The sequence below is a fragment of the Grammomys surdaster genome, unplaced genomic scaffold (genome assembly GCF_004785775.1).
Source record: "Grammomys surdaster isolate TR1022 unplaced genomic scaffold, NIH_TR_1.0 64, whole genome shotgun sequence".
In the NCBI taxonomy this organism is placed as follows: domain Eukaryota; kingdom Metazoa; phylum Chordata; class Mammalia; order Rodentia; family Muridae; genus Grammomys; species Grammomys surdaster.
In genome coordinates, this window is record NW_021604566.1 from 2,337,191 (window position 1) to 2,364,797 (window position 27,607).

Genomic DNA, 27,607 nt, shown 5'->3' on the forward strand with positions numbered 1-27,607 from the left:
TCTTTCTGAGTCTAAATTACCTCACTCAGGATTTCTTCTAGTTCCATCCATTTAGCTGCAAATTTCGTGGTGTCACTGTTTTAACAGCTTAGTAATACCCCATTGTGTAAATGTACCACATTTTTTTAAAAATCCATTCTTCAATTGTGGGATATCTAGGTTGTTTCCAGTTTCTGGCTAATATGAATAAAGCTGCTATGAATATAATTGAGCAAATGCCCTTGTAGTGTTTGGAGCAACCTCTAGGTATATACTAAGAAATGGTATGGGTAAGTCTGGAGGAAGATTAATTCTCACGTGTTTGTGATACTGCTATATTGATTTCCAAAGTGGCTGTACAAGTTTTCACTTCCACCAGCAATGGAGGAATGTTCCCTTTGTTCAACATCCTTGCCAGCATGTGTTGTTAATTGTGTTTTTTTTATCTTAGTCATTTTGACAGGTGTAAGATGGAATCTCCAAGTTGTTTTGATTTGCATTTAATAAGTTTAGGCATGTTGGGGGTTCATTGTCATTGAATTCTAGGAAGTTTTTAATTTCTTTCATTTCCGCCTTGATCCAGTCATTCCGTATATAGAGTTGCTCAGTTTCCATGAGTTTAGATACTTTCTGTTGTTCTTGTCATTTTTGAAATCCAGCTTTAATCCACTGTGGTGTGATAGGATGCAGGGAGTTAGTTCAGTTTTCTTGTATCTATTGAGACTTGCTTTGTGATGGGGTATGTGGTCAGTTTTGGAGAATGTTCCCTGAGGTGCTGAGGAGAAGATTCAGTCTTTTATGTTTGAGTGAGTTGTTTTGTAGATTAGCTCCATTTGGTTCATAGCATCTGTTAGTTTCATTATTTCTCTGTTTAGCTTATAGCTGGATGACCTGTCCATTGGTGAGAGTGGGGTATTGAACGTGGGTATCAGTGTGTGAAGGTTGATGTGTAATTTAAGCTTTAGTAATGTTTCTTTTACAGATGTGGGTGCCCTTGCAATTGGGTGTAGATGTTGAAAATTGAGATGTCATCTTGGTGGATTTTTTCCTTTAATACATATGGAGTGTCCTTCCCCATCTCTTTTGATTAATTTTGGTTTGAAGTCTATTTTGCTAGATACTAGAATAATAGATATGCCAGCTTTCCTCTTGGGTCCATTTGCTTGGAAAATTTCTTTCTAACTTTTTACTCTGAGGCAGTGTCTATCTTTGATGTTGAGATGTGCTTCTTATAAGCAGCAGAAGGATGAGTCTTGTTTTCATATCCATTCTGTTTGTTTTTGATAGAGACTTGAGTCCACTGATATTGAGAGCTATCAATGATCAATGATTGTTAATTCCTGTTATTTTGTTGTAGACGTTGATAGTGGAGTGTATGTGTGTATGTTTGTGTGTGTGTGTGTGTGTGTATGTGTGTGTGTGTGCCCACACGTGTTTCCTACTTTTAATGCCAATGTTTTTATGTAGTTGACTGCCTTTTATTAGGGTTTTCCTTCTAGTATCTTCTGTAGGGCTGGATTTATAAATAGATATTGTTTAAATTTGACTTTATCATGCAATGTTTTGTTTTCTTCATCTATGGTAATTGTTAAGTTTTATTGGATATAGTACTCTGGGCTGACATCAGTGGTCTCTTAGAGACTGTAAGACATCTCCCTAGAACCTTCTGGCTTTTAGTGTCACCATTGCAAATTTGGATATAATTCTAACTGGTCTGCCTTTATATGTCACTTGACCTTTTTCTCTTGCAGCTTTTAATATTCTTTCTTTGTTCTCTATGTTTAGTGTTTTGATTCTTATGTGGCCAGGGGACTTTCTTTTCTGGTCTAATCTATTTGCTGTTCTGTAAGCTTCTTGTACCTTTATAGATATGTCCTTCTTTAGGTTTGGAAATTTTTCTTGTGTGATTTTGTTAAAAATATTTTCTGGGCCTTTTAACTGGGAATCTTCTTCCTCTATTTCTATTATTCTTAAATTTTGTCTTTTCATAATGTCCCAGATTTCTGTATGTTTTGTGTTAGAAACTTTTTAGATTTAACATTTTCTTTGCCTGATCTATTTCTTCTATTGTATCTTCAACAGCTGAGATTCTCTCTTCCATATCTCATATTCTGTTAGTGATATCTGTGTCTATAATTCTTGTTCTCTTACGTAGATTTTCCATTTCCAGAATTCCCTTAGTTTGTGTTTTCTTAGTTGCTTCCAATTTTTTGATTGTCTTTTCCTCAATTTCCTTTAAAGATTTATTCATTTCCTCTTTAAGGAAATAAATTAAGGAGCTCTATCATCTTCATAAAGTTAGCTTTAACCTTTCTTGTGTTTTAGCTCTGTTGAAATATTCAAGGCTTGGTATAATGGGATGGCTGGGCTCTGGTGGTGACGTATCACCCTGTCTGTTGTTGGTTGTGTTGTTACACTGATGTTAAGACATCTGTATTTGTGGTCATTATAGGTCTAGGTGCCAATTTCTAAATTTGTCTTCGTTAGATAGTTGTTTTCTTACTTGGTTTTTGTTTCCTCTCTGATCTTCTCACTGGAACAGCCTGTGGTTGAGTAGAAGGCTTCTTCTCACATTAAGAGCTGGATTTCTAATGACATCAGTGGCTTTTTTCCAGCAGGGGTTTTCCTCCCAAGTTGGGGGCTGGAGTTCTAGTGATGTGTGTGACCTCTGACCTGGCTGGAGGTCTTCTGGGGTTCAGGATGTGGGCCTGGCTTCTGGTACGGTAGGAGGCCTATGTCAGAGGTGTGACCAGAAATGTAGTGATGGTGGGGGTAGTTGGAGCAATGCTAGGTATGTACTAGCAGGGTGCAGGTACAGACTTACATGGGGTTTAAGATGCTGGTCTAACCTCTGGTGGGGTAAGATAGTTCCAAAAGACATGTGGGTTGGGACATGGTGACTATAAAATATGGATTCTTTATTTCTGGAATTTTCCATTCAATATTTTGGGTCATAACTAACTGTGGGAAATGAAGTTTTGGATAAAGGAAATAGGTGGTGTTTTAAAATTCTTGAAATGTACCTTGAATGTGTTTTTACTGCAGGTAAAAATGTATACATAATAACTAGATAGATAATAAGATAGATAGATAGATAGATAGATAGATAGATAGATAGATAGATAATAGGTAAATACATAGACTCTTTAATATCATTTTACACTCAATCTGGGTTTCTTGTAAACCCGCCTGTATCTTCATGTGTCGATTTATTAAACCTGTAGATACACTGCACATATATCTACAAATTTCAAAAGTATGGTGCCTAAAATTAAAGAAACAGGTGAGTACAGCACTGTCAGCCTGAGCCCTGCCCATCCTCCTGTACTAGACAGGATTCCTGACTGTCCACCTGCAAATGAGCCAAATGAGCATGGCACTATGAGGCTCTTCTTAGCAAGTGCATTTCAGAAAAGTGGTTGCAAGTTCTTCTCCCTACAAGAGGGCGTTTGGATCCCTCAGGGCTAGTATTAACTATAGACATTTTACAGATTTCCAGTGTATTAGTTGTTTTTCTCTTGCTGTGATAAAATACCCTGATAAAAGCAACTTAGTTAACAAATTGGGTATAGTGGAGTGAATGAGAAAGCCCCATAAGTTCATGTATTTTGACTTGCAGTTCCAAATGGAAAGAGTCCATTATGATAGGATAGCATACCATGGTCAGAGAAAGCATTGTGGCAAGAAGCTGGCTTGACATTCTCTCATCTACACACACAGGAAGCAGAGAGAGACTAGGAAGTGAGGCAAGGCTGTAAACCCTCAATGCCTGTCCTCAGAGATATACTTCCTCTATCCTGCTGAAGGGCTGATAAGCACAACTGGGGATGAAGTATGCAAACACGACATGAGAGCCTTTGTGGGCGTTTCTCATTCAGAACACCATATCCAGCCTGTTACATGGATACTAGGAACCAAACTCTGGCCCTCATGATTAACCAGCAAGTGTTCTTAACCACTGAGGTATCTTTCCATCTCTAGCCCCACAAACCTTTTTTTTATATCTTGTCATTCTCTTTTACCTTGAATGTCTTTCAGCCTTTGGTCCCTGCTTTCTCTGGTGACTCCCAGATATATGTAGGACCTTTCCTCTGATCACACTCACCATGAGTGTGTTGGGTATTCCTCCCCTGGGGCCACTGCATGCCTCTGTTTGTTTCTGTAAGCTCTTGTCTGCTGTAAGTGTGTCTCCTGTACTGGATTTAGAGCCTTTTGAGAGAGAAGGATATCTCATTCCTGTTGGCATATCTGGGACCTAGAGGAATTTTATGGGCTTTTAAATCCTAGAAAATGCTTACATTTGATAGCTACTTGAGATGATATCTGTGACTGCAGTAGGCAGGGGTATCATCAGTGTGGTGCACTAATTATAATGACTTGTTTTTAGCAATTCAGGAAGAACCATGATCAACACTGATTCTGTTCAGTCCTGGAGGTCCATTCTCAGTCCACAGTCTGGTTTAGGGTCTGTCAGCTGAGGAAACAAAGCTCAAACTTTCAGAGATTCTACTAGGGAGGAGAGCCTATCATGTACCCATCCACAGCTTTATCACAGATATGCTGACAGTTCCCCATCACCAAGGGATGAGCCATGAGTGAAGCAAAGTCCCTGTAGAGCTTACATGTTAGAAAAGGAATAAATTATCCAGGTCAGATGGTGATATGTCCTGGAAAAACACAGTCTGGATAGATAACTTGGAGGTACCCAGGGCCAAGAGTGGCATTGATTTTCTATTTGGGAGATGAGCAGGGGTGGAATGCACTGGAATAGTGTGGAAAGTCTTCCACATAATCCTTCTCACACAAGTAAAGGGATGACCCACTTAGATGCCCTAGGAGAGAGTGAGCCAAAGGAGTATTGTGAGGACGATAGTTTGTAGTAATGGTGCCTTTGGCTCACTATGAATAACAATGAGTCCAGTGTGCCTCAGAGGGATGGCTGGAAAGGGGCAAGAACAGAGCCAAACAGGTGGAGGCTGCAGAGGTGGCTCCTTGAATGTAGTCTTTCGTACTGAGTAAAATGAGGAAGGATCAGGTCTGATCCTGGATTTAAACAGTTTGTCTGGAGGTCCTGTATGGAGAATGAACAGCAGGAGTGCAAATTATCAGCCACTGAGGGGTCCTGCAGGAGGGTGTGAAAGAGAGGAGATTCAGTCCAGTGCAGTAACGGGTAGAGTGTTGAGTGCTACCCTTTTAAATGGGTCTCAAATTGGCACTGAGTCCAATGCGGGCATGGTAGCTTCTTGTTAGATACCTTGCTCTTTCTCTGTAAAGCTCCCATGGTAGCTGTGACTTCACTTTCCCTAATTGGCTCAGGGATAGAGAGGAGAGGTACTCAGGCATCTTCTCCCTGAAAGTAGCACTCACATCTTCTCCATCTTCTTCTTTGTTCAAAAAATCTATTTCCTAGGCAGCTTCACAAGTCTAATGCTTTTGTGTTGTTTTCTCACTGTTCATATTTAATTTAGGGGTATTTTGCATAATTCATCTTTAAATCATAATAAATACATGTAATGATAAACAATGGATCAGCTTATATGAAATAGCCACCTGGGTTTTTATCACAGACAGTTGGATTATTTTCACCAACTTTATATTCAGCACTTAAAATCAGTGCACTCCCAAGAACTTATTTTCATTCGTAATTTTTAAAGCTCGTTATTTTGAAATAATCTCAGACTTCCAAAATGTTACTCAAGTAGGACACAAGTTATACTCTCAGGTCTCTAGGCATTCTGCATGCAGCCTCAGCACAGAGTTAAAGAATTAGCATCTGGTAGCTCACTAGGCCAATACTCAGGTTCCAATCGGTCAAGACTCCTGAGGGTTGCTCTTCAACATCCATGAGGCTCAGTTTACTAACATCTACTGGTGTGCCAAGCCTGTAACAGTTCCTTGGGTAGTTTTCACTCCCACACCTATGAAAAATGCAGGCAATTGTTTGGTTACAGCTGCCAGGTACTTCCTTATCATTCAATATGGCTATACTTTGGTGTAGGTCAGCCTCAGGAGCAATGCTGTGTCCTCTGCAGTGATATAGCATCAGTACTATGGCAGATGTCATTTCCATGGTGAAGGCAATGCCCCTGTAATGCCATTTTAGTTGTCTTTATGATCACCGTGCATCTGTACCAGTTTATTCAAGAGTGTTTTCATGTCCCATTGTGCCACTAACTTTAGTGACCATGGATGGATGTTTTAGTGCATAAGTAGATCCTAATATGTTGAGACATATACATAATGCAGCGTGGAACAACCCTTCAGAATCGTCTTGAAGCACAAAAAATTCAGAGTGATTTTCTCTACTCACTAAACAACTTGAAGTCTTATCAATGGCCAGGTATTTGTCTGGTTACAGTCATGCTCCAGCAGTAACTACGTTCTCATTCACAGCTTTATTCAGTGAGCAAGTATGAAAGGCATCTTGAGTTGAGAGGCCATGGGTTTGTTATGTTTAATGATAGCAGTGAGACAAGATGCTTCCACAGGGTTTGAAGCTGTAACATCCTAATCCATTCCTGGTATGGCAAAACTAATTAGGATTTGTTTTGACAGTCACTTGTACGTCTCTTCTCTATCACAGTCGCTCTTTGTTTTCTTTGAATTCAGGTGCTGAATGTGACACCGAACGACGGTTTCGCTAAAGTGCATTATGGCTTCATCCTGAAGGCGCAGAACAAGATAGCTGAGAGTATTCCCTACTTAAAGGTAGCTGCCATGGTCTCCTTCCCGTATTCTCTCTTCTTGGAGTCCTTTGAGATCCCCTTTGGTTGTGGCTTCCGGTTATGGCTTCTAACTGATTGGCATGCATCGCTGAGTCTTTCTAGCCTTGAAGTGCATGCATCACAGGTTGTATATACCTCTACCTGACTGAACATCATGGAGAAATACCAATTGCATGAGCTCCTTTGGCACTATTGCTGTCAAAATTCTCAATAGAAACCATATAAGGAAAGGGTAGTTTGGGCTCTTAGTCTCTGGGAGGTGTTGTGTTTCACTGTCGGGATGGCACAGCAGAGCTCGATGTGGCAGGAACACGTGAGGGGAGCTTGTTCGTATTATGCTCTCCGAGCACTAATGAATGACCATATATATGATTTTTCTTCTTTCATATGTGTGTACTTGTTGTTCAGTATACATTTTATATATATGTATATATATGAGAAGAAAATACATGTATGGTCATTATATTCTCTCAGAAGAAATGTGTGTGTGTGTGTGTGTGTGTGTGTGTGTGTGTATCATGTTTATGTGCATCCACATCATGTACTTGGAGGTCAGAGGACAACTTGCAGAAACTGGCTCCCTCCTATCAATATTTGGGACCTGGAGATAAAAATCAGGTCATCAGGCTTGGCAGCAAGTGTCCTCACCCACTAAGCCACCTTGCCAGCTTTAAGTAATGGGCCCTTCCTGGGAAGGCCTCAAGGATATAACTTTCTGAAAAGAAGTCCTTGCTGTTAAACTATTTCATGGTTTTGTCTATTTTTTTCTATTCCATATTCAGTCTTAGTATTTTCTCTTCCATTTCTAAAACAAAAATCTCATTGCCGCTGTTTTCATGGAAAGGGGGAAGAACAAAGCCTTTCACAATAGAAATTATTCAGTAAAAATTACCTGTGTCAAAATTCCAGTTGGTGTTGGCTTGAATCCTGCAAATTTTAGTAAGAAGTTTCATTAGCTGCCTATGGCACATTTGTTTAAGGTAGAAAGAAATGTCACTTACACTCAGACTGTCATCGCTTGAAACACGAGCAAAAAAGTGTTTGGGTTCACGGATAAAAAGACTGTAGGTGGCATATGGTCAGAATTGGAGAGCAAAATAAATGTGAAAATACCCAGCCAGGGAAACCATCTGCAGTATTGAAATATGCTAGCTCCCACTGTGGAAACACACAGCGTGCATGCTAATTCATGGGCTAGTCCACTAATGGTTAATGATAACCTTATTGTTAAATTTAAATTGACTATCTCATTTTATTTTTACACTATAAAATGCAGACAAACCTCATCATCTAATTTTAATAATGAGACAAAATTTTCAAAGTCTTATGTTTTCCTATGAGATACATAAGGAAAGTCTACAGAAACCAAGGAATAAGAACCCCCCAAATGTCACCCTTCACAGATGGTAACACTGTCCTTTTCCAGGAAGGAATCGAATCTGGGGACCCTGGCACGGATGATGGCCGGTTTTATTTCCACTTGGGGGATGCCATGCAGAGGGTCGGGGACAAAGAGGTATGACTGACTGGGTTTGTGACTTTATTCCAGTAGATGATAAACTAGGGAAGGAATTTTGCTCCTAGGAACCAGTAAGAACTTTGCAAATATTCTTAGTATAACTTATGAAGGCAATGTTCTTATAAGATCTATGGGATTTGGATTTTGCAGTTTGTTTTTTTCCGAAGTATCAATATGTAATCTGAAAAATACTCCTTTGGTGTGTGTGTGTGTGTGTTTGTTTCTGAGTGTATCTATGTGTGTAGCGAAAGGTATTTGCCTTTGAAAAGTATAAGTGAAATTAATACAAAGTTCTCTAAAATTGTTTTAATTTTTAAAAACATTTACAGATTTATTTAATATTTTACTTTGTAATTTCTGCAGTAGTCATTTTTAGAATCATCTATTTGACAATCCTTAAGCATAGTGGTCTTAATGTTTAACCATGGGCTTTTCATTTTAAATTTAAGCTGAACATTTATAACTAGGGCAATGTCAGGTACCAACGCAAGCATGCATGCACAGATGTACTGATGCAGTAACTAGAACAAGTAAATAATCTTCCTGATCGTTACCTTTCTCCTGAGTAGAGTTGTCAGCTTGTATAAACATGACACCAGTTGTGAGATCATGTACCACGAATTTCTAGCCTTTTCACAATCCCCATGATTTACATGCCAATAAACAATGAGGCCTACCTCTTCTGTCCTATACCACTACAGGAATTGTACCTTAGCTGTCTTCAGAGTCTGAAGATAAAAGTACCAATGTGACAGTGACCTTTTGTAACCATTGCCATATATGTGACATCTAAAAACAATACAACTTCAAATTTCTAAATTTGATAGGAATATAAGACCCTCTGAGCAGCTGAAAGCTCGGAGAAGCAAAGTTGTGACTGCACAGTCTCCTGCAAGGAACACGAATGGATTCTGAACAGTAGAGCTTTGGATGATTGACATTTTTTTCTTTCTACCTTTCTATTCATGTGTACTTTCCCCCTTTAACCTACCAATCATTTGACTAAAATAGAACAAGACACTAGAAGTGAAGAGGACGGGGAAGCGTTGCTGACGGGTAGTCATTATTTTGTTCCTTCCCGCTGTAAAAAGAAACCTCCTTTGAATGAGAAGGATAAGAAAATGTCTGTCACAGTATCCAACACTAGGTAAAAGTCTGTATTCAGTTTCTGTAAATATAATTGTCACTAATTAATTTGTCTTTGAACATTCCGTAGTACAGGGCAAAGACAGATAAAAGAAATCTACTTTATCTCATATCTTAGATGAAAACAGCTCTTACTTCAAGGACAATGAATTCACTACTGAACACTTGTTATGAGCCTGGTATTTAAGCCTGAGGGACTGTTCTACCAGCATAATTATCATTAATATGCAAAGAACGGCACAGTTCCTGATTTTGGAAGGTTCATAAGGATTCATGCTTACACGGAACAGAAACAAGCTCCTAGAAGCCCCATGTTAGCATAACCCAATATTAGGTGTTGAGTCTGTGTCAGAGCTTACCACTGGGAAGCAGCTACCCTCTGTGCTTGCATCTGTGGAGCTCACTGCTGGTCTGAGAGAGGATAAACTAGTGGAAGTCAAACCCACACCCTCCGCCACAAAGGCTGACAAGAAAATGGATTTTAGTGAATATTTCTGGAAGTATGGAAGAGAGTAAGAGGCACACAACCCATGGCAGCCCTGGAGTAGTCAGGCTTCAGGGGCTCCACATCTTGAATCCACATTCTGTCCTCAGCTCTGGTCTCATTCTCCACATGCAGATTCACACATCTCCAGCCTGTCTGAGGGCACCTCATGGACCTCACACGGCAAGCTCCCTCCTCCTCTGGCCATTTTTCTTTTAGATTGTCTCTGGTTCCTTTATTGCCAACTTCTGAATCAAAATTGGGATCAGCCTTAGCTCCTTCCTCTTCTCCTCCCTTCCTAAGGGCAAGTTCCAAGGAACAGACTTCCTAGGCTCATTAGCAGCCCCCCTTCTTCTGGGGATGTTAATTCCCATTTGTCATTGGCCACCGCATCCGTCAGTGATTGTCATGAGAACTGAGCTGTTGCTTCTTAGGTCAGTTACATTTTCTGATCAACCACATCATTCTCAAAACGTTTGTGATTCAAAATAAAACAAAGCCCTATGTCCCTGCAATGCCATTTATAGGTCAACACAGGTTAAGTTGCAACCCAGAGTTATACTCAAAACATACCATCCAAAATGTACCTACATTCCAGACAGGCCAGCTCAAGCTGGGCCACTCAGAACAGATCTACTGCACAGATTTCAGATTTAGAAGCTTTCAGTGTGTGTGTGTGTGTGTGTGTCTCCATGTCTGGTGTATCAGTGTCTGTATGTCGGTGTCTGTGTGTGTCTGTGTAAAGAATACACAGCAATGACTTGACAAAATAGAAATGATATTGATATAAAATACGAAGGTAGCCCAAGGCTGGGGTGTAGCTCAGTGCTTGCCTCGTGTCCCTGTCCCCAGCACCACATGAAGTGGGTGCGGTAGAACATCCCATAGTACCAGCACTCAGGAAGGAAAGGCAGAAGGATCAGAAATTCAAGGTCATCTTCAGCTACATAACAAGTCTGAGAGCCACCTGGGCTGCATGGCTCTGTCTCAAAAGAAAAACTAAACAAAATGAAGAAGTAGAGGTCATTTACACAAGTTTCTTATTTGACTTAATTTTCTAGAAATTTTTGTTGTCATTTTATATATTTGTCTTTTTTTAATCTAGCTGAATTTGTTAAATCCATTCTATAATATACCAGTAGATGCAATTTTTAAATTTATGATCTATCATTGTGAGGATTTTATTTCTGATAAAAGTGATAGGGGGGTGCCAATTCAAGGCTGTTGTTCAATGCATGGTGCTTACTACTTTGACCATCAGTACTCACAGTACTGTGAGCAGACTGTACAGATAGTGTGAGGAGGTATGGTAAGGACATACCTTGCCCAGGCACTCAGCACAGGGCAACCCCAGATCTAAGACCCTGAATGCTGCAGCATGAGCCACATTGCCTGCTGATTGGGTTGCCCTATAATTACTTTTTTATACACTATTCTGTCAATATGGCTTTCCAATGCTTTACTAATGATTCAAAAATTAATGAACTACCAGACTTTAAAAAAAAAGAATCATATGTTGTAATTAATGGTGTTCAGTTGAACAGCAGAAGGTTCAGGAAATAAAGTCCTAAATTCAAATTGGCTGAAACCATAATGATCAAATTATTTCAAAGATGAGTTTTCTTTCTTTTCTTCTCTTTTTTTTCCCCCATCTGACATCAATTAGCCATTTTAACTTTCTGGACTTTAAAGAAACTCTAGGCCCAACTTACATGTTTTTCAAGGAAAATATATAAGAAGTATTAGCATATGTGATCTTTGAGATTTTAATGAGAAAGATAATTAAGAAGTTTTTATGGTTTCAAAAGGTGTTACAAAGAGAGAAAGAGCATTTAGCTGGTTTTGAGGGGCCTTGAATTCTAGTTCCAAGAATGGAGGCATTATAACTCTCAGTTTCAGCAGTTATAGGAGGGAGAGATTCTGGGCTGTTAGAAGGCTCTGATGAGGTCATTTATGTCAAAGGCCAATCGTGGAGTGTTGTGGAAAATAAGAAGGCCATCAGCACACCCCTTACTGTGCTGAGTAAGGACATTTTGCAATATGATTGTTAAATACTTTTCAAAAGTTAATAATTTTGTACATTAAAATATGATTTTTAATTACTGCCAAGTTTTAAAAAAATAAATTAGAAGGAACCCAATATTTTCTTTGTTTAAATTATTATATCTGGAGTTTTACAATGAAGGTATTTAACTTAACATTAAATTTTTTTATGGATCAAAACATATATATTTAATCAGGTGTGATAGCACATGCCTATAATATCACCACACAGGAAGCCAAGGCAGGAAGATTACACATTGGAGGTTATCCTGGCCTATAGAAGGAGACACTATATATGACCTGGGGAAGGCTGCACATTTTTTTCAAAATCTCTTCTCAAACAATCGTAAGATTTGACACAGCAGTGGAAGAGATGGTACTCAGTGTGCTACTAAAAAAACTCTTCAATCCAAAGACAAAGGGGGCGTAGGGCAGGCGGCAAGAGAGGAGGGCCTCTTAGGGGCATGTGGTGGATTCTCATTCGGACCAGCCATATGGAACAAGTACTCTGCAGAATGATAATACCCTCCCCCCAAAAAAGCTAGTCTTAATTGCCGGTTGTATTATGAGAGCCAATGAAGCCATAAATGTTGTCCCTTATTGCAGAAAATGTACATACTCCATGATCAAAAGTTTCCTATTAAAAAGCCTGACATACCATACAATGTCTATCATAGTTATAACTGCTATACTATTTATTGCCAGTTCAGAATAATGTTTCCTTTTTATCTATTATGTCACCACAGGACATCAAAGAAAGTTACTAGGAAAATAAATTTACTCTTGGTTGGTTTTAGCAGCCTGTTTGAGTAAATAGTGAATGTATTTGAAATTGTTTAAATCATAATCCACTCCTTTTAGAGAAAATATAAAAATGGAACTCAGAAAATGAAAGCTAAATACAAAGATGGCCTCCTTCAGTGTCTTAAGCTGTGTGTATACACAACAAATTACGTTTTAAATTGGCTTAGATGTGTGGAAACCAAACTAGGCAAGGCATGAATCCAGAATCCACAGAGCTGACGGCATGAGAGTGAAGATAAACGCTCATGTTCACTTATCCTAGCAGCTTAGAGAAGCTCTGTTTAAACCACAGAATTTTCACCAGCTATCATCAGGTAAGGTCTTGACTTAATTATCTGAAGGTACAGTTAGTCCCTGAATTAACAAAGGTCATAGTTGTTTGAGACTTTTCAGCTCTGTTGAGTGTAAATTCAGTCTGCATTCAATAGAAACCACACATCAAATTTTGACTTCTGAGCTCTTCTCAGCAGACCAATATACGGCACCATACCGTCTGTGCTGCTGATCTGTGATGGTCAGATACTGTCAATGATGGTGATCTGTGGCCCTGTCAGTCATACATCATGGAAGGAACCAGAGGGCCCTCTGCAAGAGCTCTGGTGCTGAAGAAAGATACTCTGTGCGTTAGGAGGAAGTAGGATTTCACTGTAGAGTATTTACAATGAGTCTGCATGGTGGCCAGACCACATCTCAAAGAACATCTGTACTAGCTTATGTGATATTCTTCAGTTTTGAAATAAAAATATTTTCTGGAAAAGAACAATATGAAGCAGCCTTTCTATTCTTTCAGGCATATAAGTGGTATGAACTTGGGCACAAGAGAGGACATTTTGCTTCTGTCTGGCAGCGTTCCCTCTACAATGTGAATGGTCTGAAGGCTCAGCCGTGGTGGACACCCAGGGAAACTGGCTACACAGAGCTAGTGAAGGTGAGCGTTAACTTCCACAGCAGTCCATCCAACCTACCCCCTGCTGAAACCACAGGTGTGGAAGGAGTGTTAGAGAAAAGGTATGTTATTTCTAGTAAGAGAATCTTCTTCTAACTGAAGCCTTTTGAGCCAAGCTGCCCTCATCTGTCCATTACTGTCTTTCAAGCGCCCAATGCCAGTTCATTATACTCTGAGCACTCACAGATCTTTCCTAACCCAAAACTCCCAAGTCCTCCCACATTCCTTCCCAATACAACACGGTCATCTTCATCACAGCAAAAACCTGTGCCTGGTACCAATTTCTGGCCTGTTTTGCTTTCTTTGGCTATGATAAAACATTGACCAAAACCATCTTGGGGAGGAAAGGGATGTTTCAGCTTATAGGTCCATCATCAAGGGAAGCCAGGTCAGAAGCTCAAGGCAGGAACCTGGGGGCAGAAACCGAAGCAGAGACCACAAAAGAGTGCTGCTTGCTGCACTGCTGCTCATGGCTTGCTTGGCCTGCTTTATCATACATCCCAGGACTACCTGTCCAGGGGTGGCACTATCCATAGTCAGGTAGACCTCCTCCACAAATCATTAATCAAAAAAAAAAAAAAAAGCCCTAACCAATTTATTCTTGGGCCAATCTAAGGCAGCTCTTCAATTATTGATCCCTCTTTCTAAGTGACTCTAGCTCAAATCATTGACAAATACCCCTTGGAGTATTAGATGACAAGGAAGGAAATTTGTGTGGAATAACAGTTCTCAGATTTCTCAGTCTTGGTACCCTTTATGCTCTTAAAAATTAGGCCTCTATCCCCGCCTTCGCAAGTTTAGAATTGCCATAGCCCTTCTATACTTAGAGAAGGGATGAGATGTCAGGGGCAGCCCTACTTACACACTGAAGGCCTAAAATCACCCATAGGCCTAAAATCAGCAATAGGCCTGTCATACATGTATACTAACACCAAGTCTTGGGTCTCAGTGGAAAAACATTGAAACAGATGGGTATAAGCTAATGTAAACAGGCAGCTTTTGTGGAAATTTACAAGCCTGAGTAGTCATAGACCTTGTAAATAGGTAGCCTGGGCAGACAATACCAACTTAGATAAGGACAAGCGAGTCATAGGTAGAGTCATAGTGACTTGTCCCCTGAACCTTCACCCAGCCGATACCTGGTTCTGAAAGATATCTGTATTCCCCCTGAACACCCACACTCCAGTGTCATGCCCTTCCCCACACCCTGCCTTTCTGTGTTTATAACCCCTGTATGAATGAATTATGATTTGAGAAAAAATAAATTATTTAATAAAAAAAATTATTGAGCTTTATGGGGATTTTTCTTTGGGTGGGAGGTGGGGCTATTCTTTTCCATAGAATAATCATAAAGTAAAATTGAAATACCATTTCAGTTCTATGTATTAATTGTTTAGAAATTATGTGACATTACAAATAACTATATGTTCATATGGAATCATCTTAATTTAGATGTAGAATTATTTTCATATAGAATTAGAATAAAAATGTAAGGAGAAGATTGAAATTATGACGTGTGTTTACAAGTCTCTTCAGTGCCTGGTTTAGTAGAGATAGCAGGAGTTTGACGTCTACTTCTCACTTCCATTAGAGTCGTGTTGTTAGATATTACATAGCCCTTGGCAGTTTCTCTATGTGCCTGAGCCCAAGTGAACATGCAAAGTGCTTTGTGTTCCTCTGCGTTATCTAGAAGATTGTTTGGACTTTTCAAATACCTGGAGGGTCCCGAACCTCAGGTATTCCTGGACTGGACTTTGAGAACTTCTGGCCTTGAGAACACAGAACAAGAAAGCAGTTATATATATTTTCTAAAAGATCATAACAAATAGCCAGGCGGTGGTGGTGCACACCTTTAATCCCAGCACTTGGGAGGCAGAGGCAGGCGGATTTCTGAGTTCCAGGCCAGCCTGGTCTACAGAGTGAGTTCCAAGATAGCCAGGGCTACACAGAGAAACCCTGTCTCGAAAAACCAAAAAAAAAAAAAAAAAGATCATAACAAATAAATAACAGAAACAATGTTATTCTAACAATTTAAAAGCCATAAAACATGAAAACATTTTACATCTGTAGATTAAATCTAAATGTAAAGGTTACGTGTAGTTTTGTTATTGATTGGTTAGCTTATGTTTGCATTAAGTGGGTTCTTAGTCTCATTAATAAAATGGGACTGGGTATTGATTTACTAACAATTTGTTTTATATTTCAAATGGAGAAAATGTGTGTCATTGGTCAGATAGGCTTCAGTCAGTTTGTAGAAGGTGATCCATTCTGGTTTTCCGATAACTATGGATCTTATTATGAGGAAAAGGACAAGAATGATAAATGTTGCTAATTCTAGAACCTGGATAATGGACGTGGGGAAGCTCCATGGTTGCATGTATGTTTTAAATTAGTTACGTTTTTTGTTTTTGCTTTGTTTTGCTTTGGTTTTTGTTGTTTTTTAGAGACAGAGTTTCTCTGTGTAACCCTAGATATCCTTTGTAGACCAGGCTTCCCTTGAACTCAGAGATCCAGCTGCTAGTCACATGTTTATATGAAAAAACCATCTGGAATAAAACGTCTTTAAGAACTACTAGACTTTATTGATGAATCTGATCTGCCTAGGAGGAAGAGCTGCAATAAGCTTCCAATGTACTTATGAGACAGGCCTTATTTGACTGTTTGGTTTTATTTCAAATAACTGCATAGTTTATAACCGTGCACTCCAGTGTTAAAGTCAGCTTCCCTTCCTCAGACTTTAAGCACTTGGTCAGTCAGGAAACAGTCTGGCCATGCCATGTGAGGCCTTTCTTACGAGGCCTCACACCTGTGCAGGAAGAGCACAGGTGCATCTTAGTGAATCGTCAGCTTTTAGTGCTTTATGTTTCCTTGTCAGATTCCATCTTCCCCCAGAGCACTCTCTGAGCTCTGCCAACTCTCCTGTATTGCTCATATTTCCTGGACTCTTCGAAAGATGGGTTACCTGCTGGAGCTTTCAGGATACTTTCAAGTTCAAGTGACAGAAATTAAACTCGAAGATTGTTTCAACAACAGGGAGCACGGTTGATTGCCATAGCTGAAAGCCTAGTATTAGAACAGATGTCTGGGAGCGGGGAGGGCAATTAGGAAGATGGTTTCTTGGCCTTACCCTTCCTCCTTGGTCAGCTCTGTCCTTCTTGTGAGATAGCTGTCAGCAGCATTTGGAATGGAGCTGGTAAGAGTGAAAGCACCATTGGGCTACCACGCAAACAAACACTAGAGTCTTCTGGGAAGAGCCTTTCCTGTTGGTAACAACATGTCAGTTGGGCACTCAGGGGCACAAGTCAGTGTGAGACACGGAGTAGCTTCCTGGCTTATAGGAGGAGAAAGAGTACTGCCCTACTGATCCAGAACACTGGTCCGTCCTTCCAGTCTGACTGAGCCACATTGAGGGGCAAGGCCTTATGAAGTTGTTCAAAATCCCCAATAAATGCATCCAGAGGGCTTTCTCTGAACTGAGTAGCTGATCTGGGGGAAGTGGCACCCTAACAGAGCCAGGGTACATCTGGGAAGGCAGCATACAGTGTTGGGTAGCCATCCTTGTTGTCTGTTGTCACACACTTGGACCCAAATATGTTTATTCTCTGTTCTCTTTTTCATTTTTGCCATTAATTTTTAAAGCTATTTTCACTTTTTTGGTTTATCTGCTATGAAAACATTGACTAGAGCTATACTACCAAATATAAGTCTCACTCTGTGGTCCACAGCCAACTATATTAACGTTATCATTCACTGTGAAGACTTGCATACTATGTTTCCTATGCCTTTCTAACTTGGTGGTTTTAGCCAGTGTTTTGGTTCATTTGTGATGTTATAAGAAAATCTCACAAACAGAATGTCTTAGAGAAAACACAGATGTAGTTTTCAAGATTCTGTGTCTGAGAGATCTAAGGTGAACATAACAATACGAGTGTCTGGGAAGAGCTTGCTTCCTGGTTCATTGATAGCATCTCCTCACTGGGTTTTCATATAGTGGAAGAGAAAAGGTAACATTGTGTCAGTACATTACTAAAATTAGTATTCAACTGAATTAGTTTAATTAATTAAATTAATATTAAAATTATATTTAGCCAAACTAGATTATTTTAAATAAAGTGCTAACATCCAGTAAGCTATTTAAAAAGAAAAAGCAGGCATTAACAAGTGTTGGAATGTAGAAGGAGAAACATAAGCCTTTGAACATTTTGGATATGTATAGGAAATAGTGTAACCACTTTGGAAAACACTATGGTTGCTCCTCAAATAATTGAATGTAAAATGAGGGCATAACCCATCAATTCTGTTCTAGTAAAATCAGAGTCCTTCAAAGTGAGTAACAAATAGATAGATATGGTGAGTATATCTCCACAACAACAATTAAAAGTGATGCAGTCTTCCTATGGGATTGCAATCCCCTTCAGCTCTTTCAGTCCTTCCCCTAGCTCTTCCATTGGGGTCCCCGGGCTCAGTATGATGGTTGGCTATGAGTATCTGCATCTGTGTTAGTTAGGTGCTGGCAGAGCCTCTCAGAAGACAGCCATACCAGGCTCCTGTCAGCAAGCACTTCTTGGCATCAGCAATAGTGTCTGGGTTTGGTGGCTGCGTATGGGATGGATCCCCAGGTAGGCAGTCTCTGAATGAGACTGGAATGGGAAGGAAACTTCATTCTCTACTCCATTTTTTGCCCCTGTCTTTCCTTTGGACTGGGACAGTTCTGGGTTACAATTTTTGAGATGGGTTGGTGACCCCATCCCTCAACTAGGGACCATGCCTATCTACTGGGAGTAGTCTCTATAGGTTCTTTCTCCACTTTGTTGAGTATTTAGGCTAAAGTTATCCCTGTTGAGTTCTGGAAACCTCTTGCTTCCCTGGCATCTGGGACTTTCTAGTGGCTACACCCAGTTCCTCATCCCCCACTGCTACATTTTGCTCTTCAATTTCCTGACACTGTACTTCTTTCCTGTTCCTTCTCATACCTGATCCTGCTCCCCACCCCCCATTTTCTTCCCCCTCTTCTCTCCCTCCCAAGTCTCTCTCTCCCTCTCCCTCCTGTCTAACTGGATCCCCCAGAGCTTCCAGGGACTAAACCACTAACCAAAGAGTATACAAGGAGGGACCCATGGCTCCAGGTACATATGTAGCAGAGGATAGCCTTGTCGGAGAGAAGGCCCTTGTTCCTGTGGAGGCTTGATGCCCCAGCATAAGGGAATGCTAGAGTGGTGAGGCAGAAGTGGGTGACTGAGTGGAAGAGCAACTTCATAGAGGCAAAAGGGAGGGGGATGGGATGTGGGGAGTTTGTGGAGGGGAAACCAGGAAGGGGGTTTATATGTCATTTGAAATATAAATGAATAAAGTGATTAGAAATAAATAAATAAATAAATAAATAAATAAATAAATAAATAAAATGAAGTCCTGACACCTAGTCCAACATGGACAAACCTTAAAATATCATGCTAGGTAAAACAGGCTGCTCATAAGAAGAGCACGTTGTAGAATTGTGTTCATATAAATTGTCTTCACTAGGCAAATCACCTGACACAGGAAATAGGTGTTTTCTGGAGTCTGAATGAATCGGACAATGGAGAATAACCTCTAATGAGAAAGAGCTTACCCCACTGCCTGCTTGGGTTTTCTGTCGTTCCACTAGCCATATGCACTAGACATTGGCCATGTTTCCTGTTTCAGTTTCACTCTCTGCAAGATACTTGGGGCATTCACCCAACCTGTGTTCTGAATATTTTGTAAGTAGGAATGCTCAATAAACATTAGTTATTGTTACTATGGTGGTTGTAATTTTAATTATGTGATTTAATGTATCTCTAAAAGCAACTGTAAAGTTAATTTTGAAGTATCATCTGTTATTGGAATAATAATGTAATAATTAACATCCGTTAAATGCTGCCTACCAGCCATCAATGAGCTGTGCACTTTTATATATTCTAATCTTTATAGCAGCTCTAAAAGATTATTGCTGATATATATGTGAATGAAATAAGGCTGAGAGAAGTTAAGACACTTCCCTAAGTTCCCATCTCTAATGGTATCAGAACTGGGATTTTAATCTATGTGGCCTTACCCTGAAATCTATGTCCTCCCTTGTGCCCTACGATGGTCTTCAGAATTGTTGACATATGATGTTGTCATATGATTTTTTTTCTAGTTAGGTACTTATTTCATAATGACATGTAACTGAGCTTTTGAGTTTTAGCACGTGATCTGATTCAAACTCAGCTTTTTAAAAGAAGAAATGCAGAGCCTGGATGTTAGTCTGAGAGTCCAGCAGCATATGATTCCAGCGTGGGTAACGTCTGGCAGCTCACTTCGATGTGAGGTTATTTCACTTTGCTACCTTAACTTGTAGAAATATTAATATCATATGTGGAGTGACCTTTTAAAATGAAAACTGTTTCAGGGAATGACTGCTGCTAGTCATGACTGATTACTGAGGAATAACAGAGTTCCTCACTATTCAGTTGCCAAACATACATCAAGATAATCTTCCATTCCAGAATTCCAGATTTGACTATCCTGAGTCACCCAGCCATTGATATCTTGAAATCGAAACCTACCAGATGTGGTGGTTGTCACATTTGACCAAAATACTTTCAAAATAATTTTGTAGAGTCTCTCTAAGTCCCTTGAGTGAGTGGCATTAACTACCTGTATGTTGTATGTCTTCATTTCAGGGTACTCAGTGTTCAGAGACAGAGAGGGACCTTTCCTTGCTGGGATGGGATGAGGCCGAGGGAAATGCAGCCCTGTGTTGCTGCTGCACTTTATTGACTTGTCGGCCCTTACTGTGGAGCTTTTGATTCAGGACCTCTGGCACTGGGTTTATAAATCTAGATAGAAGAAGCAGAAAACGGTGGTGACAGTGGTATTTTCTCTTTGGGTACATTTTCATTAAAGTTGGCAGGTTGTTGCATATCGTTCAGAAATATCAGAGTGCCAAATTTCTGAGAGACATTTAGTTTAAAAACTGATATAAAAATGGATTAAAAACCCTTGGTAGGTTGAAGCTAGAAAGCATTACTTCTACAAGGAGAAGAGCCATCACGAACGGAGAATCCCTCCTACTCTCCGTTTGAGATTAGCGGCTTGTTGAGATTAGCAGTTTGATCAGTGCTCGGTCATGGCCAGTTTAGATGTAAACACCCATGCTTAGAAGTTACAGTAGCGCATTCAAAACCCAGCAGCCAAGAGCAGCTGAAGCTGTAGGTTAAAATATCCCTCTGGAACCACCGCCCAACACACACACACACACACACACACACACACACACACACACTCACCCCCTTGCATTCAGCACTAAAAATGAAAAACCCTTGCATTCCTCTCTGAGCTTCAGCAAACAGCATGTGGGAGAAGTTTGCCTTTCTTCCCAGTATGGCTTTATTTCAGTTGGAGGAGTTCCCAGGAGCACTGTGCCAGTGGAGTGCACAGGAATGATTGATTAGACTAGAACTCCGTCCTGTTCCATTGGATGCTGCTCTTTTTAAGAACTCCATCGTGGATGAATGACCTCACCTGGGCGGAATGAGGAATTACCCAGTAATTATTATGTTAGGGCTCCCACATTTCTCTCTCTCTCTCTATGATTAAATATTTGAATGGTCTCAAGAAACTTGAACTTGCTTTGAAATGAAATGGATTGAGGAAGGAAAAAGAATGTCAGATTTCCTGTGGAATTAAGCCACAAATTAAGAGGATTAGCAGTTTTACATGTAAGTGAGAGCAGAGCTGTGGAGAATCAACTAAAGGAATTCCTTGAGATTTGCATAGTGGTGTAATCTTACGGTTTTAAGGCACACTTCTAACTTTTTGGACCATGGTGATATCTTCACTGAAAATGGCAATAGAACAAAGATGAGGTGAATGACTGAGAGCCCTGTGCTTAAAGGTGAGCCTTGTAGGAGGAGCCCCCCTCCCCCATTAGAGGCAGAGAAATGTTTGCTCTCGGCTCTGGCACTCTGGAGAAGTGACTTGGCATTCAGCCAAGCCTGTTTTACCTCTAAATTTAAAATATTTAAAATATCTACACCAGTTCCTCTTCTCTTGCAAGGTTTTGTTCAGACTCAAAACACAAAACAAGGAAACCCACCACCTAGGATATCCCTGGGTACAGGTTAGATGCCAGCTCTGTCTTGTATGGCAAAAGGCTTGCCTGCAAAAGTCACAGAGGACTAGGGTCAACTAATAGTGAGATGTAGAGAAATTTAATCTACACTCATTGGGAAGAAGAACAGAAAAAGTGTCTGGGGTCTCCAGGTTTTATCCTTGGAGTCCTGGCATGAGCTTAGGTAGACCCTTCTTGAGTGACTGTCATACTTATGTGCAAAGGTAAGGGTGGCCCAGTGCAAAGCAGACTCCCTCCCTGCCTTTCATCCTGCCTTGGATTACCTCATAGGTCCAAGTGAGGAAGTTTTTCTTTTCAGCTAAAGCTGCTTCTAAGAACCTCCTTTAAGATCATCATATTTAAACCAAGTCTGGCAAAGAACAAAATATTTCATCACCTTTGAGTTATTTTAAGCAAAAGGCAACTTTTCTTTCACAAAAGTAAAGTGAGTTTTCAATATTTGTTAACATGGGGAAAATAGCTTTATTGTCAGCTCTTTTGCGGAACACGCAGTGCAGCGTTTGATATTTCAGAATGATTGTCTAAGGTTCATATTCCATTTTAGGCTTAAAAACTCTGTGGCTAGATATACATATGTACAGATCAATATCTTCAATGGACATATATGCCAATGCATATGTTCTTGTGTCTCATTTACCTTTGAAGTTCCTGAAGCCCTCAGCTGGGGATATTATGTCAACTACAAAGGCCTGAAGACTAAACTCTGCAGCAATATAGCTGTGACCCTAAGGTCTACAAGACCCTGCCTGGCAGACTAGCCATACTAAAATAACCAATTAAGGAAAGCAGCTCAGTATAAAATAGGCTTGCAGAAGACCACACTCCTGTGCTTAGCGAAGTCTAGGAAATTTGGCAGTGACTTCTGTAACATTAGCCTAAATAGCAGTGATCTGATTCATAAATAACACCTTTCCTGGGTTTTGTCTATAGTTCTAACTTAACCAGAAAAATTCAAGAAGGCATTTCTAACTTAGGCCCAGCAGACCCTTCTTGTCAGATCTTCCATTGTCTTCCCTTGACTCACTACCCCCACCTGCACCCCACCTATAAGAAGCTGGCTAAGCCCAACTCCCTCCAAGCTCAGAATAAATGGCTTCTGCTGTTTTTATTTGACTGGTCCTGTTTTATTTTCACAATAAGAAATGATAGCTATTTTCTTTCATCTTTATATTCAAGCTTAGAAAAACAGAGCTGGTCACAATGCATTAGGGCTAGCGAGAAATTGTTCCTTTGATCTGCAGAGGTTTTATTAAAATTACTGCATAAAGAATTTGCTCAGAGACTATAGTCGCTGTGGCCTGTGCTCTGTTCTGCTATTTCAGCTGTGCCCTGTCCCCACTAAGACGGGGCAGTGCCCCTGTGTTGCTGCTTTTTCTAAAGCCTGGCACATCACTGCACATGGCTTCTCTCTCCAAGATTTAGGACAACTGATTTTATCTCTAAAAAGGTATATACCTCCTAAAATAAAATAAAATGATCATCATTTCTAAAACAAAACATAGAATTCCTAATATAAATCCTAAACATATTCCTAGGAAGTTAAGTAAGATGGGGTATGTATATGAATGTGCTATGGGGATCGATCCATTATAATTCCAGGTACTTGTGCCTACGCATTCCTTTGAACAATTCTTTTTTTTAAAATTTATGACCAGATTCTCTAAAGATATCTGACATCACTAGAACTTTCTCAACTGCCTCTCTGCAATCTCAGTTTGTTTGTTTTTTCAAATTTTAACCACCAATCACCTACCCAGAGCATCTCACTTAGATTATTCTGTGCTCTATGTATTCTTGTACTGTAGTTCTCTACAGAATAAAAACATAACTCTTTTGTTTCTTCTAGAGGGGATCTTACTATGTAGATTAGTTTGGCCTGGAACTCAGAAATATTCCTGCTTCTTCCTCTGTAGTTGTGGGGACTCCGTGTACATCAACACACCCTGCAAAATATAATTTTCTCCCCCTTCTCCATTACTTTTATTTGTACGAATTTACTTATCTTCTTGTTGATGAAGAATTATTTAGAACCTCCCATCTACTGTTTGCTTTCTTGGCTAGAGCAAGTTCCTACTTGAACATGTTTTACTGAGATGGCTGAATTATCTCTCTCTCCCCAATTCATGTCTTGAATTGGAGCTACCAATAGTAACTCACAATGTGATGATAATGGAAGGTAGGACCTTTACAAAGGTGAGTAAATTAAAGGCAGGCCACTGAGGAGGACCCTGACCCAGTCTACCTTGAGCCCTTCTCAGAGTATAGGATTTAAATTCATAGAACCTCAAAGTGCACCCCTTCAGAAGACAGGCCATGTGGGGCCCTAGTGAGAAGACAGAATAGGTTTCCAGGTGGCTTTTCAAAGGGTCTTTAGTGTTAATTGCCCCTCCCTATACACCTCTCAGAGGCTTTTGAAGGAAGCTTTTAAAATGAGGAACCTATGGTAATTGATAAGTAACTTAAGTAACCTACCCAGAATCACATGACTGATAGGGGGCAGAATTAAGTGTGCAAAGTAAGCCATCTATCTGAGAAACAGAAGGAGAGGGAGGAAAGGAAGGGAATAGGAGAGGGAAGAGGACAAAGAAGGAGGTGGTGGTGGTGGTGGCTGTGGGGGAGAGGAGGAGGAGGAAGAGAAGGAGGAAGAAGAGAAGGAGGAAGAGGAGGAGGAGGAAGAGGAGGAGGAGGAAGAGGAGGAGGAAGAAGAGGAGGAGGAGGAGGTCTAAAAAGCATCAGGTGCCCAAGAGTAACAGTAAAACAGCTTAAGGCAGGGATGCTCTTAAAGTTATAAAAAGACATTGCTCTTAGTGATGATTTCCTGGTATGGCTTAAAAATTGCAAATCCTCCAAAAGAAAAAGTAGACCAATGGGGTTACATTAAACTTCTGCATGTGGGAGGAATCATAAGGTGAAAAGGTGACCTACAGAATTCGAGAACATATTTGCAAAGTAAATGTATAATTAAGATTCCTTGTCTAAAATATATGAGGACATGTGCACCTCAAAGACAAATATTCTGACTTAAAATGTCTAGGACATTTTTCTAAAGAATGTGAACAAATCATCAAAGGGTGTGTGAAAAATGGTCACACCATTAGTCAAGGAAATCCAAATCAAAACCGTGGTGAAATGTCACATCACACCTGATAAAAAGAAGGAAGTAAGTGTTGACAAGGATGTGGACAAAAGAATGCTTTCAGGCACAAATGGTAGGAATATAAATTATGCAGCCATTATGCAAAATTCTTCACTAAACAATTAGTAGCACTATAATTTCATTCAGCAATCATGTTTTTGGGGATATACATATGCATATATATATCCTTACAAAGGCAAGTAAATTAAAATATGAAATATTATATATAAGATGTATATATAATTAATCTATAATTATATAATATATAATGCATATAATATATATATATCCAGGGAAAATGACATCAAATTCTGAGCCCCCTAACTCCTACCCCAATCCATTGCAACATTATTCATAATATTCCAACATATGGCAATACTCAGTGTACCCACCAGCAGGTACATGGATAAAGAACATGGCACATATTCCCAGGAGGATACTACTTGACCTTTAGAAAAGGAGCCATTTTCATTTGCAACAACATCTGATCCTGAAGGATATATAAGTCAGACATAGAAAAATAAACTCTGTGTGATAGTACTTGTATGTGAAATCTGACAGAGTCAAAGTTAGAGTAGGCAAAAGTGGCACGGCGGTTGTCATGAGCTAAAGTGTGGAGAGAATGGGAGATGTTGGCCTGGATGGCGCAAACTGAGTTACAAGAGGAGCACCTCGATGGCTATAGCATGCAGCATGGTGATGATGGGTGTGGTCATGAATTTGAGTGTGGACGTCATAATCTTCACAAAATACACAAATAAAAACTGACATATTGTACACACTGAGTCTACTTAGGCTTTGCCAATTGAATACTGCAAGATAAAGATGAAATTCTAATCATGTTGGATAAGAAGAAAAACTGTAGAAAGAAATGATTAGTTGCCTTTCAAAAGTGCTAAAGAAACACTTATTGTACATAGTCTAAGCTTTCATTGAGGGTAAGCAGAATCTCAATATTTTGAGACATGTCATTTTACCAGTGGTACGGTCTCTCAAGTACAGAAGTCTGGGAATAATGGACTGCCCAGTACTAGGCCCAGGTCAAGCAAGGTCACAGAGCCCAGACAGTAGCAGGTGTGGAAAGCCCCCTGCAGGTGGGGGTTTGTGGGATTATTACCTTGGAAAAGGAGAAAGAAATTTTATGAGGAATTTTTTAATGAAATGTAGAATTCTGCACCCAAAATGCCTGGGGATTGAAGTGTTTCAGAGTTGCCTTTTAGGGGCTATTATAAAGAGATATCTTGGGGCAAGGAGCCTCTAGGAGCACAAAGTTCATTTCTGTTTTAGATGCACTTTGTAGCCATAGGCTAGAAGTAACTTTATATGCTATTTGGCATAATTTTACACATGAAACAAAGTTTTGTGATATGTTATTTTCTAACTGTCAAGTTCATAACGCCCCTGGCTGTGAAGTGTTTGGGTTTTCAGGTGTTTGGAATAGGTACATTCCACCTGTGGCATCAAGAGATCCTATAATAACTTCTTTTCATAGACAATAAAGACCTTGGTTACATGCATTAGAAAACTAAGCCACCAATGGGGGCAGAATGTCTGCCAGCTCTGCAATGAATGAATGTAGTGTGATCTTATAACTCAAGCATGAGTGATACTTCATTGTCATAATATTATAAGATCTGAATGTGAATTTACACAGATGTGTGATGGATTTGTGAAGTTAATGATCACCAAGATGGAAAACAGAAAGCCATCAAATTTTAAGTTGCTAACCATCCCTCATAGGTGAATGATGAGACCTCCCAGAGTCATTAATATAGTTAAAAGATGTTTCCATCAAAACCTACAGGGTTGTGCTTGGTGTACACCTGAGTTTCCCTTTGTGTGCCCCAGGCTTACCAGTCATCTTATGGTTCACTCAGTTCTGACACTTATCATGAGTGGGATCTATCTTTGAGTTGCATTCTCTGGATGACACAGAACAGGCTGTCTGTGCATAGGGCATACCTTCTCCTGACAGGTACCTGAGCATGCCTGTGTGAACTACTGTTCATGGGAGCCTGTGAGAACCCCAACTTGTGGGAGCTCTGGGGGCAATCAGGCTAATGCCCACCACAGTATATAGTCTCTGAGCCAAGGTATGACCCTCCTTCTTTCCATGGGTACCTTAGGAATGGTTGAGGAGAAGACAGAAGTGTGGCTTTCTGTTGTTAGCTTTGCTGGCCATAGGCCTGTGGGCTTAATAACCACTCTAAGAGTCATTTTGTGTCTCCTTAGGAAAAAAGCTACCCCCTAGAGCAACAGTAGAGATCCTTCCAGTCATTAATTTCTGTGACAGAGTATTGAACTGAAAAGAGAAATAAAAAGTTGATGTTTTACTATGGAAATAAATAGAAATCTCTGTAGCTCTTGGTTAGTCATAGTAGTCTACAAAGGAACACAGCCAAGAGAATATGCATAAGCTTAGAGTGTGATTTATTAGACAACCAGTGCTTGGTTAGTTTCAGAGTGGCTGTCGGCAGGCTGGAGGGCTGAGAAACGCTATAGCTGCTGCTCAGTGCTAGAAGCTGGAAAAGCAGAAAGACACAGATGTGGTGGGAGGCTGTGGGTCTAAGTCCTATGTCAAGTTGCTAGGGAAATGAATTCAAAGGCTGGAGTCTGATTTCTTCTGACAGTGATGGCAGCAGAAAGTCTCAGATTCTATAGGGAGGATAGTTTCAGAAAGAAAGAAAGAAA

At 40.0% G+C, this 27,607-nt stretch overlaps 1 protein-coding gene across 7 annotated transcripts in view; it reads left to right on the forward strand.

Annotated features, from left to right (window-relative positions):
• The window catches only part of Asph (aspartate beta-hydroxylase), a 200,737-nt gene that overhangs the window by 144,540 nt on the left and 28,590 nt on the right, over nucleotides 1-27,607 (forward strand). For all 7 annotated transcript variants that reach the window (XM_028768474.1, XM_028768525.1, XM_028768492.1 and 4 more), the window contains 3 exons: nucleotides 6,589-6,687; nucleotides 8,131-8,220; nucleotides 13,491-13,628. In XM_028768474.1, the coding sequence (XP_028624307.1) occupies nucleotides 6,589-6,687; nucleotides 8,131-8,220; nucleotides 13,491-13,628 (327 nt within the window). The remainder of the gene's footprint in view (nucleotides 1-6,588; nucleotides 6,688-8,130; nucleotides 8,221-13,490; nucleotides 13,629-27,607) is intronic.